The sequence below is a fragment of the Anabrus simplex genome, chromosome 4, assembly GCF_040414725.1.
Source record: "Anabrus simplex isolate iqAnaSimp1 chromosome 4, ASM4041472v1, whole genome shotgun sequence".
In the NCBI taxonomy this organism is placed as follows: Eukaryota; Metazoa; Arthropoda; class Insecta; order Orthoptera; family Tettigoniidae; genus Anabrus; species Anabrus simplex.
Genome location: NC_090268.1, coordinates 200,978,749 through 200,994,521, shown reverse-complemented (window position 1 = coordinate 200,994,521; position 15,773 = coordinate 200,978,749). Strand labels below are relative to the sequence as shown.

Genomic DNA, 15,773 nt, shown 5'->3' with positions numbered 1-15,773 from the left:
ATATTTTCCCCGAAGGTGCTGGATTTCTCTTAAGAGAGTATGCACAATCTAAAGCTGGCACTGCTTACATGAACACAGTTTTGATAAAAGTAAGGGTTACAATGTTGTTTGAGGGAGGCAATATATTTCAACTGATTCCACTACAAATCTATGAGTATTACCTGGAATATCCTTGGAATATCTTTGGCATCAGCTCTAATTACATCACCCTGCGTTACCGAACGAACATGGAACACTTTACTGGAAAACATAAGGAAAAGTTAACATTAGTGCTTTTGCCTAGAAAGACAGCAAAGGTAAAGAGGCATTAAAGTTAATCTCCTTAGGATCAAGCTAGCTCCATAAAGTAATGTATTCTTAAAACACTTTTCTGTGTTAGTCTCATAAAATTTATTTACTGGTACACTGCAGGCAGTACAGTGGAGGTTATGGTACACGGTTGCACAATTGGGCAAAGACAGGCTCTGGTGGAGGAGGTGATGATCTGGGCAATGTTTTCATGGGACACACTGGGGACCCATTATTCCAGTACATCAAACCCTAATAGCTATTCAGTAGCTGGACGATATTGGGAACCAAGTCCATCTGTTCGTGTCAACAATGTTCTCTGATGGTAATAGCCACCTCCAACAGGACAAAGCCACACTTTCAGGATTGTGAAGGACTTCCAGGAACATTATAGTGAATATGTTTTAAATTCATGGCCCCCCAAATAGCCCCCATTTGAACCCCATTGAAAATAGGAAGTTCTACTTGGAGAAGTGAGTTTGTGCTATACCACCACCACCCAGCAGTGTACGCTAACTGGAGGACCCTCTGTTGCGCTTGTGGAAACAGATACCCCAGGATACCTTCTGCCACCTCATTGAATTGATACTTCGCCGAGTGACCTTGGTTCTGAGAACAAAAGATTGTACTACATCACATTAGGTAGGTGGTCATAACGTAATGGTTCATCGGTGTATGCAAATACTCCACATCATATTTTGTTTCAGAAGGTTTGTATAAAAATATAGATGTATACATTATTTGGATAAGGTTGTTCCTGCCGTTGTAATACCTGAATCCTAGAATACTTCAGCACTGCACATGGTGTCAGCTACCTAGTTAATAAGTGTGAATCACATGCCAAGTACGGCTGAAGGTCAAGAAGTTCTCATTATTGCTCATTCACAGCTAAAGAAAAGCTTTTGTGTAATTGACGATAGAGAATACTGGAAATTGTGCATCACGAAGAAAGTATAATATCAATGAAAGTTGTATTTGCAAAAGGCAAATAAGCAAAAAACAACTTCAAGAAACAAGCATTTGGACATTGAATATAACCTATGCGATTGAGCAAATGAAAAGCAGCAATAGAGATATACAGTTACAAGTGAAATGTGTCAGCTAACCTAAGCTACAGTCAAGCAACTAAATATCGTGGGCTTCAAAGCTAGCTGGTGCTGGCTGATGAGATTTGTTAATTTCAATAGATTAGGCTTGTGTCAATAGCTTCCAGGAGATTGCAAAGAAAAAACTTTCATTGTAATGCAATAAATTCGTGCGGCGAGCATCTGAAGTTTACGGCGCTGTTTTAAGACAAACTGATAAGTAGAGACCAAAGTGGCAATGGTTCGACTTTGTTTTTAATGATTTTATAACAAATGAGGCCACACAGCTAGCTGCCAACAGATGATTGTGTGGAGGAGGTGTTTAGTTAATTCACAGAGGCTTGCAGACAGACTTCTGAAATGCACTAACAGTCTAGAATGAAGTAGGTAGGTATAATATTTTAAGTAGGATTCACTTCTTGTAAATAAACCACAAATTTTAATATACTTTTTGTTAGTATTTCCATCCTTAAAGTTAGGGCATGAGGATTATTCAGTGGCATGGATTATTTGCGTGTATATGGTTCATGCGTTGCCTGAATCATGTTTCACAGAAATTAATATCTAGAAATTTCACAGTAACAAAAATATTATCTCCCTAGCTGACTCCATGGTCTAGGGGTAGCACGGGTGCTTCTTACCCAGAGGCCCCAGGTTCGATTCCTAGATGGGCTGGTTCGAAGTCCACTCAGCCTGTTCAAGAATAATTGAAGAACTATTTGATGACAAGATAGCACCCCTGCTCTAGAAAGTCGAGAATGATGGCCGAGAGGATTAGTCACTGTGACCATGGGTCACCTTGTAATCTACAGGCCTTCGGGATGGGCAACGGATGCTTGGTATGCTAAGGCCGTCAGGGCTGTAGCACCATGGTTTTGGTGGTTTTTTAATGGAGTCTGAGGAGTATATCTTACTTTAATTCTCAAAGCATATTGAACATAAACCAAGTACTTACTTAAGGTCTAGGATTAGAACAGGATCAGTATTCTGTTTATCACTCTCAGAATTATAAAATATTATCTTCTTGGAAGACACTACAACATATTGCTTTTTCCAACCATGGCGTCGGATATTCTGTTTGTTAGGAACAGAGAGCCATCCTTCAAGCCTCGAATCTGAAAAGAAAAAAAAAAGAACGAGACTGCCACAATGGAAATAACATGTGAAATACCAGTATGTTCAGCTAATTCATTGTTAAATGGGACAAAGATCCCTCTGACAGGTCCTCATACATTGTATGGGTATAAAAGTAGCAATCCAAATAGACAGATGAGGCATAATTACAAAATGTTGGTATAAAAAAGTGGTAGAGTTCAATGCCCTCAGGTACATTAATAATTTGTATAACGTACAACAGAACCACAAATAAGTGCTAAACTGCACAAGTGCACTGAAAGACAAAGACAGACCTCATACCTATAATGTTTTGCATTACTAAGTGGGCTGACATGTTCCACTAAAATGTCAGCTGCCCTTGTTTAAGTGTTTCTGAGAAGATACAGTCTCATAATCAGTTTTTCCAAACTGTAAATAAAGTTTTGAATTAAACATGTATATTATTCAATGATTCAATTTTATCATAATTCCCCTAAAGTGGCAGCTATCCCCAAATGGAAACATTTATTCCATTTGCCATTTGTCATACTATAAAAATCATGACTGACAATTCGAGAGAGCCTCTGAGAATAGTACCGAAACACTCTTGTCAGAACTCCAAAATAAGTTCACACAGACTTTAGATATTCCTTGAGCACCAAACAATAGTACTATCACCTCCCAGTTCCAGAGCAGAATATTTTATTTCTCAGAGATATTTAAAGCAGGGTTCATAGTGCCTCTTTTTGAACCAACTAGTAATACAACTCTGGACCTGAAAGTCTATTATTTCTCGAGAGATCCCAAAAACATTGAGAAGGGTTTCATTCTCACTGCAGTGACGGAAACGAGTTTCCTTGCTTCTACCAGGGATACTGCAGCCTCCGATGTTACAACTGATCTTTACTGCATCAGTCCATTGAGATGAGGTACAGACTTTTTGGTGGAAATCTAGGTATTTCATTTTGATCAATCTCAAAACTGCGATACCTGTCTACCAAGGAGAGGTAATTTTTTCCAGATCTCAACTTGCCTCTACAAGTTTCTGCAAGTTTGGTTCCTCATTGGTATTGAAATCCAGAAGTTGTTAACTATTCTTGATGTCACCCTCAAAATTCTCAGATTGTAGGATAAGTGGGTCAACAATGGACTGTAACAGATTGCAGATATTTGTGTGTTGCAGGAAAGCTTACATGATGGTCTATAAATTCCTAAGCCATGGACCTTCCTGGTGCTGTAAAGCATGAAATCAGGGCTACCCATCAATAAACTGATTATTTCTTTTAATGCCACTCTTAATTTGCCAATATTATCTAAGAAAGTTTGCTGAAGTTTTGATAAAGGGATACATTGCAATGGATAAATCAAGCCGATTATGTTATGTTTATTTTCTAATTAATGTTATTGGCTTTACGTCCGACTACTTTTATCGTTTATGGAGATGCTGAGATGCTGGAATTTAGTCCCGCAGGAGTTCTTTTACGTGCCAGTAAATCTATTGACATGAAGCTGACGTATTTGAGAAAATTTAAATACCAACGGGACTGAGCCAGGATTGAACCTGCCAAGTTGATTCACTCAGCTCGGCTGTGTTGTTTATTTTTTGATCAGGCTTAAGAACTCTGAATTCACAAGTTTTGTTACTTATTTACATCTTTCTCATCATTGACAATTTCATCATTGAATGTGACCCCCAGTATTTAATTCTTTATCATCTATGGACGGGATCTGGATTCCATCCAGGATTCTAATAACAATAGGTCTGATCTTCACATTTGCAACCTATATAGAATTTGGTTTAGCAGCATTAAATACAAGACTAATTTGATTTAAATAATGGTTGGCAATCTTAAGTGACTCTGCAAATAACCTTACTCCTTGTGGGTGGGGTTAACTTCCAATAAGTAACCAGGGGAACCTGACCCCTACAGAGCGCGTCCCCAGGTGGCGGATAGGGGGCCCCTACAGTATGTAGGGCTGGTTGAAAAAACCAATACAACCCGCGGACCAACAGGTAGCCCAATTCCTGGGGGTTTTAAAATACTGGGACACCCTCTCTCCAGGGGTCATAAATATGGAGGGTCCTTGCCCTGGGTTAAGGGTGAAGACCTCAACGGCATCTACGGCAGAGAAGATGGACTTCGGTACGGCGGAGATGGCGGAAGAGGCAACCCATCCTTCTGGGGTGTACAGATGGAACCTACTGCCTTGTAGGACGAGGAAGGCATCCTCAAAGGCTAAGGGAGTAAACCCTGAAAGAAAATCGTCTTATGCGTTAGCAGCAGGAGAGTATTGAGTACAGTTGCTTTCAATAAGAAAAAGAGCCTCGGAAAGAATATTATAGACCGGACTGACACGTCCTCTCAGACAATTGTAAAGTATGATGACCGTAAGGCTGATGATATACAATGTTCTGAAAGGAAACCCCAAATAAAAAAGAGTCCCAAATACCGAATTGGAACTATGAACATTCTATCATTAACTGGAAAGTTAGAAGAACTCCTAGACATGATGGATAGAAGAAAAATATCAATATTGGGATTAAGTGAGACCAAATGGAAAGGGATTGGAAGTAAGACACTTCGTGGAGGTTATAAATTATACTGGAGTGGACAGGAGAAGGTAGCGAAAAATGGTGTTGGATTCTTAATTAACGAAAGGACTGATGCTACAGCTGAAGTTATCTGCAAAAGTGATAGAATCATTAAAATGTTCATGAAACTGGAGAACACTAAGTACACCATCATACAAGTGTATGCCCCACAGACAGGCTGCAGTGAGGAAGACAAAGAGAAATTTCGGCAAGACCTGGAAGATACAGTTAATGAGGAAAATGTTATTATTATTGGAGATCTAAATGCGCAAGTTGGGGTAGACAGACTTGGGTACGAGAACATCATTGGTCCACATGGATTTGGACAAAGGAACCCAGAAGGAGAACAACTATTAGATCTGTGCAGAAGAAATGATCTTATAATCAAAAATACATTCTTCAAAAAAAGAGACAGTCACAGAATAACAAGGTACAGTTGGGATGGCCAGTATAGAACATTGATTGACTACGTAATCACAAATAAAGATGGTGGCAGGTACATCACAGATGTAAAGGTCATCCCTAGTGAAAGCATGGACAGTGACCACAGATTGTTGGTAGTAGACTTCAAACATAAGGCAAATGAAACGCAGAAACTTATTACGAAAAAACCAAGGGTTAAAACCTGGAAGTTGCAAGAAGTCCAAATAAAGGAAGAATACAAACTAAGGATTCAACAGAGTTTGCCGAAGTGTGAAGTAACCAGCGTTAATGAAGAATGGAAGGCCTTCAAAGACACCTTTGTGGGAGAAGCCAAAAACCAATGTGGAGTTACAATTTCTATCAAAAGAAAAAAGGAGACACCATGGTGGAATGATAGAGTGAAAACAGCGGTGAAAGAAAGAAACCACATAAAGAAGGCACTGGACAAGGAAAAACAAAAACAGGGACAAGAACGAAATGAACAAGAAATACAAAGACTCCAAGGAGTATACAGGAACAAGAAACTTGCTGTAAAGAACATTGTAAGGGAAGAAAAAGAGAAGAAATGGAATGAGTTTGCAGACAAACTGGAAGAGGACAGTAGAGGAAATATGAAATTGCTATACAGAGTAGTGAAAAACAAGCGAAGGGATGAAGAGACCATAAAAGCAATAGAACGTGATGATGGAACTCTGGCACAAGAAGAGGGAGAAATTAAACAAGAACTCAAGATCTTTTTTGAAAAGCTGCTGAATGGAGATACAGAAAACATAACAACGGATAGAGGAGAGCCAAGTCGAGGAACCACAACTGAACCACCAATTACATGGCTTGAGGTTGAAAATGCGCTCAAGAGCATGAAGAAAGGAAAGGCAGTGGGCATAGATGAACTAAGTGCAGATATGCTGAAAGCAGCGGGAGTTCCAGGAATCCAATGGCTCTATAGACTGCTCAACAAGATATGGGAGGAAAATACTATTCCTGAGGACTGGAAGATGGGCATCATTGTACCTCTGTTCAAGAAAGGAAGCCGACGAAAATGTACTAATTACCGTGGTATCACACTACTGTCTCATGTCCTGAAAATATTGGATAAAATAATAGAGACCAGAATCAGAGATATTGTTGAACCAATTTTGGAAGAAGAGCAGTATGGTTTCAGACCAGGAAGGTCAACTACAGACCTTATATTTGCAATTTGGATGCTAATGGAAAAATACTGGGAGAAGAACAAGCCTTTATTTCTAATATTTTTGGACATTGAGAAAGCATACGATAGTGTACCAAGGGAAAGAATTTGGCAATGCATGAAAGAACTTCAAGTGCGAGACAGCCTCATAGACAAAGTGAAAATGTTGTATAGTGGGAACAGAAGCTGTATTCAAGTAGGATGTGGTTTGTCGGACTGGTTTGAAACAAAGAGGAGTGCAGCAGGGCAGCTCATTGTCACCACTTCTATTTATTATTGTAATGGATGTAGTAATGAAATCTATTAAAAGGAAAGAACATGGAGATATCAAAGCCTTCACATTTGCAGATGATGTTGCGATCTGGAGTGACTCAGAAGAGGAATTGGGAGAGAGAATACAAAGCTGGAATGAGGAGTTTAAGAAATATGGTTTAAACATCAGCAAGACCAAGACAGTGGTGATGAAAGTGTATGGGGAAGGAGCAGAACCAATAGTCAGGTTAAATGAAGCTCAACTGGACAGCGTTCCAGTTTTCAAATACTTGGGTAGCGTTATATCAAATGACAACCTAGCAAAACATGAGGTGAACAATCGAATCAATAAGGCAACACAATTTTACCACCAGGTAAGACACCTGCTGTGGGATGAGCAAATACCCATGAAAACAAAAATGACATTGTACAAGTCCTATTATACACCAATTCTTACATACAATCTCGAAACCACAACACTGACCAATAGAGATAATTCCAAACTTCAGGCAGCTGAAATGAAATTCCTACGCACTATGATCCAGAAAACCAGGAAAGACAAGATTAGGAATGAGAAAATTAGAGAAGAAGTAGGAATAGATGATTCTCTCCTCAATAAGATTCAGATATCAAGACTGAAGTGGTTTGGTCACATGAAGAGGATGCCAGTAAACAGAAATGCAAGGAATGAATTTGACAGAAAGGTAGAAGGAAGACGACCCGTGGGAAGGCCACGAAGGAAATGGATAGATTTAGTTAAGAGTGATGTACTGCTGAGAGGTCATGATTGGGACAAGTTGGTGGAGGAAGAATGGTACAAGGACAGGATGAGATGGAGGAGGCTCATATACCACACCCGGGAAACTGGAGATGGTTTAGGATGATGATGATGATGAGTCGTAAGTGAAGATTCTGAGTCTCGATTTTTTTCAATTAAAACAATGTCGCCCATGAAACTAAATGCTGCTAGATTACTCTGACCACGAAGTTGGTAACCAAACTCAAGAGGCATATTCTCTCTTGTTTAATTCCTCCAATATAAAATATATTGCCAAGTTAAAGAAAAGGAGTGAAAGTGATGAACCTTGAGCCTTATGGTGTGAGTTATGTTTCAAGAGAAAAATGACTGACATTTGAGCTGCTTAGGTATTGTTGTTGTATTTAAGGTCTATTCTAGGTGATTGTGGTCAATGGCGTCAAAGGCTTTGACGACACATCTATGAAAGTAACAGAGCAGCATTTTTTCTGTTGTTTCAAATCTTTGAGATAACCGTTTGCTGTTCACAAATTAATAAAAATTCCTGATGTCACTGCTAAAATTATTTGATCGGTACTTATTTCAACATGTGGTCTAATTTTCCTCCCTAATGGCCTCTCAATAAAGAATGGAAAAGACGGTTATAAAGACAACTGAGATTAAATTAAGATCTCCCAACTTATTATATATTGGAGAAAAATTCAGCAGACCTATAACAATGTTTTTATACACTTACGTAAAAATAAAATATCATATAAAATATTGCTGAAAAGTGGAAATAAAATTGAGCAAAATTGATGAAGTAAAATTAAAATAAACCATAGTAACTCCTCTAAAAATGACAGAATTAGGCAATTTTTACCACAAGCAGTTGGCTCTACCAATAGCATTTCTACTCCAGCTTCACCGACTTCACAGCTTTGCTGACTGATCTTTTATACAACCAGTTCCTCCTCTCCTGCTTAATTTCTCTCTTTCAACTAATACTTGCAGTTGAATATCTTCCTTTGGGTTACTGTATGTACATTAAACATGTCGTACAAAGATTCCTCCTTCCATTTGCTTTTACATATTCCTTTTGCTTCCGACTACAACCTATTTTTCCCTTACGCTTTTGTCATTTTCCATTTTCTCCAGAATTTTTTGTTTCCTTTACTACCTTCATTTTCTCATTCCTCCAAGGTGTATCTTACCATTCAAAAAAGAAAAGAAAAGAAATTAAAAAAGAAGCAAACTTGTAGTTTTATGCAGCTGTTGATATGTTCATTGTTCACATCCATGGGAATACTGACCTACTGGAATACTTTCCTCGTTTTGTGTTTGTCCTGCATTCCGTTATTTTACCTCCTGTATTCATTTTTATCTTATGCCTTTTCCCTTTTCATGTGTTTATCTGGCTTTCTTCTTCTTCTTCCACACTTCCATAGAAAGGTAGAAGAGGTCTTTCAATATGGTCATGCCTTTTTCCTTTTCATGTGTTTATCTGGCTTTCTTCTTATTCTTCTTCTTCTTCTTCCACACTTCCATAGAAAGGTAAAAGAGGTCTTTCAATATGGTCCCCAATGAGTGTTAAAGCCCACCCACTTCATAAAGCTAGGAAGCAGAAAGAAAAACTTTGGAGGCTGATTTTTATTTTATTTAGAACAGCAATTGATGAGGAATGAGCCCATCTACAGTATTTGAAGATGACACTGCATGAAGAAGTGGAGATTGTCATCGTCCTTTTGTATTTTCATGTCTGTCCTTATTTCTTCTTTCTATTGCTCCGCTTTCCCACAATGACCTGCCATTATGTTTCTCCTATTATGAGTTTGAGTTTTCCTGTCTCTATATGAAACTTGATTTGACACTTGTCTCTTCTTTTCCAATTACTTTCCTACATTCTTCCAGTACCTACTTATCTTTCAATTTTCATTTTCATATTCCATGCGATTGTATTAAAACATCAATATAAAGATGGAAATTCTCTACATCAGTTCTAAACAACACACTAAACACTACAGAACAATATGAAATACAGTGAAACCCCTCAATTATGGATATTGAAGAGACAACATTTTGTCTGCATCTCAGAGGGGTCATTTATGGGGAGGGAGTTTGCCCAATCTAACTATAAATATCTAAGATGCATTATGAATATCTTCATTTTTTAAATGATAACCTGCCCATAGCTAGAACATCTCTGTACAGTTCAAGATATTGTGCAAGCCAGTGATATAGTCATATCTGCTGCTATGTTTTGGATAATTTTTATTTGATAAGATGCAGATATACAAGCTGTGGAAAAATACTGCCAAAATCTGAGGCATGAGTGAGCAGCTCCAGTTAAACAGCCGGCACAGAAAACATTGGTCTGAAAAGCACAGGTGCTCTCCTACAGGGCTGCAAGCGTTTCAAGATGAGAAAAAAAATAAAACTGACTGTGCCTCAATACAACATTTTATGAAACAGTAAGCGTTATAAGATAAGAACTCAAAATGAAGACCGTTTTCATCAACACAAAGTAAGAGACTGGCGTGTTCGCTTGAAGATTCTTGGCGATTCTTGAATGACTTGAGCCACTACGACTATGTGGCTGACAAGATCTTGAGACTCGACAATTCTGAATAAACCAGGTGCTTCAGAAAAAGTAGTCCAGAAAATTCAGGCCAGGTGATCTTGCAAGCCAAACAACAGATCCTCCTCTCCCAATACAGTGCGCACCAAAATGTCTACCGAGATGACATAGAACATTAGTACTGTACATGTTTTGATGGATGAGTGTTCAACAGTACATCTCCAGGAGTGAGACATCCTCCATGAAGGCATATTAGATGTATGTCCATTCAGACAGGGTGAAAGCATGTATGGACCAATCAGACAGATAGTTGCTTATTATGTCTGCCAAAACATTCACTTGGAACTGTTTAGCTTTTTTTTTTTTTTTGCTGCGGGCTTTACGTCGCACCGACTCAGATAGGTCTTACGGCGACGATGGGATAGGAAAGGCCTAGGAATGGGAAGGAAGCGACCGTGGCCTTAATTAAGGTACAGCCCCAGCATTTGCCTGGTGTGAAAATGGGAAACCACGGAAAACCATCTTCAGGGCTGCCGTCAATGGGATTCGAACCCACGATCTCCCGGATGCAAGCTCACAGCCGCGCGCCTCTACAAGCATGGCCAACTCGCCCGGTGAACTGTTTAGCCACAGACACAGGTAGCATAGGGGGTTTTCACACCATTGTAAATTTCCTCTCTTTTGATGCAAGTTTCATCAGTAAATGGGATGAATGAGAGAAAAATAGGAGCAAAATCACCATGATGTATATCATGCATTTTTTGTAAACGGAATGGATGCAGTCAACTGCTAATTTATGTGCAACTGCTCACGTACTTGTTAAGGACTCGTCCACACAACACAACAGCTCTTTCTCAAACGCTGGAGTAGGCCTACGTACGGATCATGTGCGACCTGTATAAGATCTGTCTGCTTGAAATGAATCTCCCTCCCAAAGAATGTTGGTTGAAACCAACAGACACCAAACGACATGGGATGATCCCATTTGGAAACCATTCTTGCTAAATTGATCTAGCTACATGCACATTTCCTCCTGCCGAGTCGTAGACCATCTGCATCTCTGCCAGTTCTCACCATGTAAAGCAATCCACACTGCAGCTATGACACTGTCCTGACACTGGCTGGGCCTGGCCAAAGTAGGCAGAGACCTTGTGCAGGCCATGACTCCCGTGGCCGTTTATGAGGGATTGTAGTAAACTTCACCGGACACAGCCATGAATCTAGGCAACCACAGTGGCACTCCAATTTATGGCTGTGTCTCATGAGGGCAGATGCTGTGAGCACATATGCACCATTGGGAAATTACTTCCACAATCTGGGAGACCACCTACAATACTATGTGAATTAATTGGAACAAGATCTTCCCCATAATTTTCTCAATGGTTGGCAACAGTATGGTACATAGTTTTTATTTTTAAGATCCTACGCTTTCTACGTATTCTTTGCACTGTTATTCATTGGTAATTTGTGTGATGACTGTTTCAGGTTACAGGTGCATTTATTTTGATGAGTGTCACTTTTGAGGAATTTTCAGGTTTCCTTGCATTAGATGTGTCCATTCAGCCATAGTGAAAGCATGTATGGACCAAACGGACTGTCACCTTTGCCCTCAATGGAAGGAAGTTTAGTGCGTTTGTAGCATTATCTCAGAATACTTCCATGACACAAAGAGAGTTAGCTGCTAACTTTGTGTGCAGGTGGGGACTATAAAGAATTATTCAGTGGCATGAACAGAGTGGCTCAATTTCACCAAAGAAACTGTAGCAGACTCACTTCTGTGAACTTTGCTCGCAAATTGGGGGGAAAGGTGGGTGAATCCACAAGTTTCTAACGTTTGTTGTAGACTTCTGGCAACTGGAAGGAAAGCCTACAAGCCTTTAAAGAAAACACCTAACAGGAGAAACAGGCAGAAAACATCTCTTGCGGGCACGTAGTCATCAGAATTAGACAATGGAACACTGGTAGAAAGTTCTGTTCTCTGATAAGTCACTTTTAAATGCACGGGCAGAGGGTTCGATATGCGTGCCGAACAATGAGCTAAGAACTTCAGCACGTTTGCAATAGTTTGTGCCCCATAAAGGAGATGTTTCACGCATGAAGGAAAGGGACCTTTAGTACCAGTCGGCGGAATGATTAAATCTGACCAGTACATCCGGATACTAGAAAGGAGAGCTGTTGGTGAGCTGCAGCTGGTGGCAGAATATTTAAGCAAGATCCGACTCTTTGCCATACTTCAAATATAAGAACAATGTTCGTGTATCACCATGGCCGGGGGACTCCCCTAATATTAATCCAATAGAAAACTTGTGGGCTATTTGGAAAAGGAGACAAACATGCATGATAGAGTCTCTAGTTACAGTGTGATTTCATGATTATGGTCTTAAAAATGTGATTGAAGCTTGTGGCATCTATGCCAAATTATGCAAAGCAACTTATAAAACAGAAAGGAGGAAATATTAGCTAATAGCAAACACTGAAGATATGTATTAGGTAAGTCAAAAGAATATAAAAATGTGAATGTTACTGTAGTGCTCTGATTAATTTGCATGGGACTGTATGCTTTGCAGACACATGGTTCCCTGTCCAGGATCCTGGGTCTGATCTGCAGTGCCACAGGTTTTGGCAGTAAAGTTTTTCCACACTCTCTATACCGGTACATGCCTTTTAAACGAAATCCTGAATACAGTACAAATGCTTTAAATCCTTGAATTAGAAAGACTTATAGAAAAATTTCATGCAATTTTATACTAGGCCTAAAATAATGTAATACTTAAAGTTTATAATAATATTAACTCATGAAAAATGTACAGCGAAGTTCCCTTTAAGTGGGTCAGACTTGCACTATTTTATGTTCAAAACTAGCCTGTAACTGATGTATCAATTGAAGACCACACTAGCACAGCATTTAGTTCTTTTCGAACTTTGAGTGATCTGTTTGTATAGTGCATGGGATATTAATTGTTCAAATGTGTGTATGTATACAATGCAAATATTTGCTTTCTGTTGATGGAGTTTCCATCCAGTTAGCTTGCTTAATTAGTTAACTTGACAAGTAAAGAGTCTTTCACCTACCTAGACCAAGCTCGTCATCATTCTCTGCACCTCCACTACTCAGTGAAGCAGTCTCGCAAGAAAGGGAAGCAAGTTTACTTTTTAGTTGTTCTATTTCAGAATCCTTAGAATCAAGCTCCATCTGTAATCTCAACTTTACAGTGTTGTCTTCTTGAGCCTGCGCCTGGAGTTCTTGGATTTCCTTCTGCCATTTAGCAGACATCTGTCCATACTTGTCTCGTTCCTACGGGGAGATAAAGCAATAGCAACTATAAATATCACAGAAAAATGGAAAGAACATTGTTGCAGGTTATATCAGATCTATATCAAAATAATGAGGAACATCTCTTGTAGTTTTTAAAAGCTAAAAGAGACAACAAAAAATGAGACCAGAACGGAAGTTAAGTTTCTTACAAACAGAGTACAAGGAAAAACCATTTAAGAGCCATCCACGAGAAAGTCATGCCTGCCATACATTCTAACAATTACTAAACAGATCAACAAGCTTTCAGAAGGCTACGATGCCATGCATGCCTTTATAACCAGAAATGAACACTGCAGCAGAAACGTCTGGCTAAGTGCCCCCAGGACAGCCTATCCCGCGCAAGTGTGCACTGCATTCCCTGTTCGTGTGGAAAGACTTACATCAATAACCATGCTCAAGGAGCAAAACCCTTATTGTTGTATCATCCAACTAGAAAAGTCTGCAGTGGCAGTGATCTTTCAGGAAAAAAATAGAAATCATGGTTCTGGCTACTACTTTCTAATATAGTGTTCGTATCTACCTGAGAAGCAATCGAAATAAATAAACATGAGGTGGGGGGCTACAGATTAGCAGTTTGGTGACTGTGCTTGCTTTGAGATAACAATGACAGCAAAGGATCACACCACATACAAGTCTTGATAACATTAAATATGAGAGAGGTGGTCTATAGCAATTCCGCCACCTAGTGATTATTTATTATTATTTATTATTTATTCAACAAAGGAATTTGAAAACACAGTACAAAATAAAACAACAAATAATTTATTTAGGCCGAAAAATTACTAACGAATCAAAAGGGAACGTGCGTTCCCTGAGTAACAGTACACTTGTAATTTATATACCCTTGATTAATCCACTGTCACACATAAAGTTCCGCCACCTAGCCTTCTCACTGCTGCATAGGTACAAGAACCTTTTAAGCTGACATCACTTCATTGTGACAAGGGTTATTAAAGAGAAGTTGAAATATGAATCTATATACTTGTGAAATCCTTTATAAATACTCCACTTTTACAATAAAAATTGTCTGTCTTTATTTTAAGACAACATTATTATATTCTGAGACATGTTTCATCCTCCTTTAGGACATCTTCAGTCGATGATATACTGTACAAGACACCTTGTAACTTAGCGCCAGCACTCAAGGTGAGCCAGGCCGCTCGAGACGGGTGAGGACGCCCTCATTGTCAAAGTGTGGCACAACTCTTCAACCAACTTGCGCAGTTTGAATCAGAAATTCCACCTACTCGTTACTCTACTCATGATGGAGCTAAGATTTGCATCAAGCCTGTGCATTCTATGGAAAATTTTACAGCAGTTAAATAACGTGTGCATAACTTTTTTTATCCCATTGACAGTCACACCAAAGACTACAATTTGCACTATTTTAAAGATACTCACAATTTTAATGGTTTTCACGACATGACAGCAAATATGTTACATTTTAATTGGATGCATTCAACTTTGAATTTCAGTTCACATTCAATGCTTTTAATGTCCTTGCTACATTTTAAGATGTTATGTATATCATCGACTGAAGATGTCCTAAAGGAGGACGAAACATGTCTCGAAATATAATAATGTTGTCTTAAAGACGATTTGTACTGTAAAGATGGAGTGTTTGACAAAGGATTCCACAAGTATATAGGCCTACTTATGACAATATAGGCTTTATAATGAAACTAGCAAATGAACCAGTGTTTCGCTACAGTATTCTACATTGTGTACAGATATCAAAGTAAATTACTGTACAGACAGAGAACAAGATGTTTTTAAAAACTCTTTTGCTGCGGGAGTCGACTTTTGTTGACTTACTTCCCTATAGCATTCGCTGCGGTAATTGACTTTTGTTGACTTGGTACTTTCCTGCTATAGTTTCCGCGTGCTTATTTAATAAAAGCGCATTTAATAATACAAACATCTATAGTCATGTATTGACTATGTACTAAACACTGTTTGAAAACGTTGCCGCCAATACTGGACCTATGTTTATTTGTTATCTTTCACCCGCCCGCCAACATTCCTCAGCTGTCTGGCCGATAGTAGGCTTCACTCAGCAGCTATGAGTATGCGGAACAACATTAGTAATGACAGTGAAGAAATCTTCAATCTTTTACTGGCCGATTCAGATTCAGACTGTTCAGTAAATTTGGACAATCAAGAATCAAGAAGCTTTATTTGCCATTGACCATATACAATGAAATAGGCTTCGTCAACT

General features: G+C 39.0%; 1 protein-coding gene across 1 annotated transcript in view; it reads right to left on the bottom strand.

Moving 5' to 3' along the window:
- Rok (Rho kinase) overlaps positions 1-15,773 on the bottom strand; it is a 387,800-nt gene that overhangs the window by 123,100 nt on the left and 248,927 nt on the right. The window contains exons 23-25 of the mRNA XM_068227374.1: positions 13,312-13,534; positions 2,329-2,488; positions 162-240 (exon numbers count right to left, since the gene is read on the bottom strand). Coding sequence (XP_068083475.1) covers positions 162-240; positions 2,329-2,488; positions 13,312-13,534 — 462 coding nt within the window. The remainder of the gene's footprint in view (positions 1-161; positions 241-2,328; positions 2,489-13,311; positions 13,535-15,773) is intronic.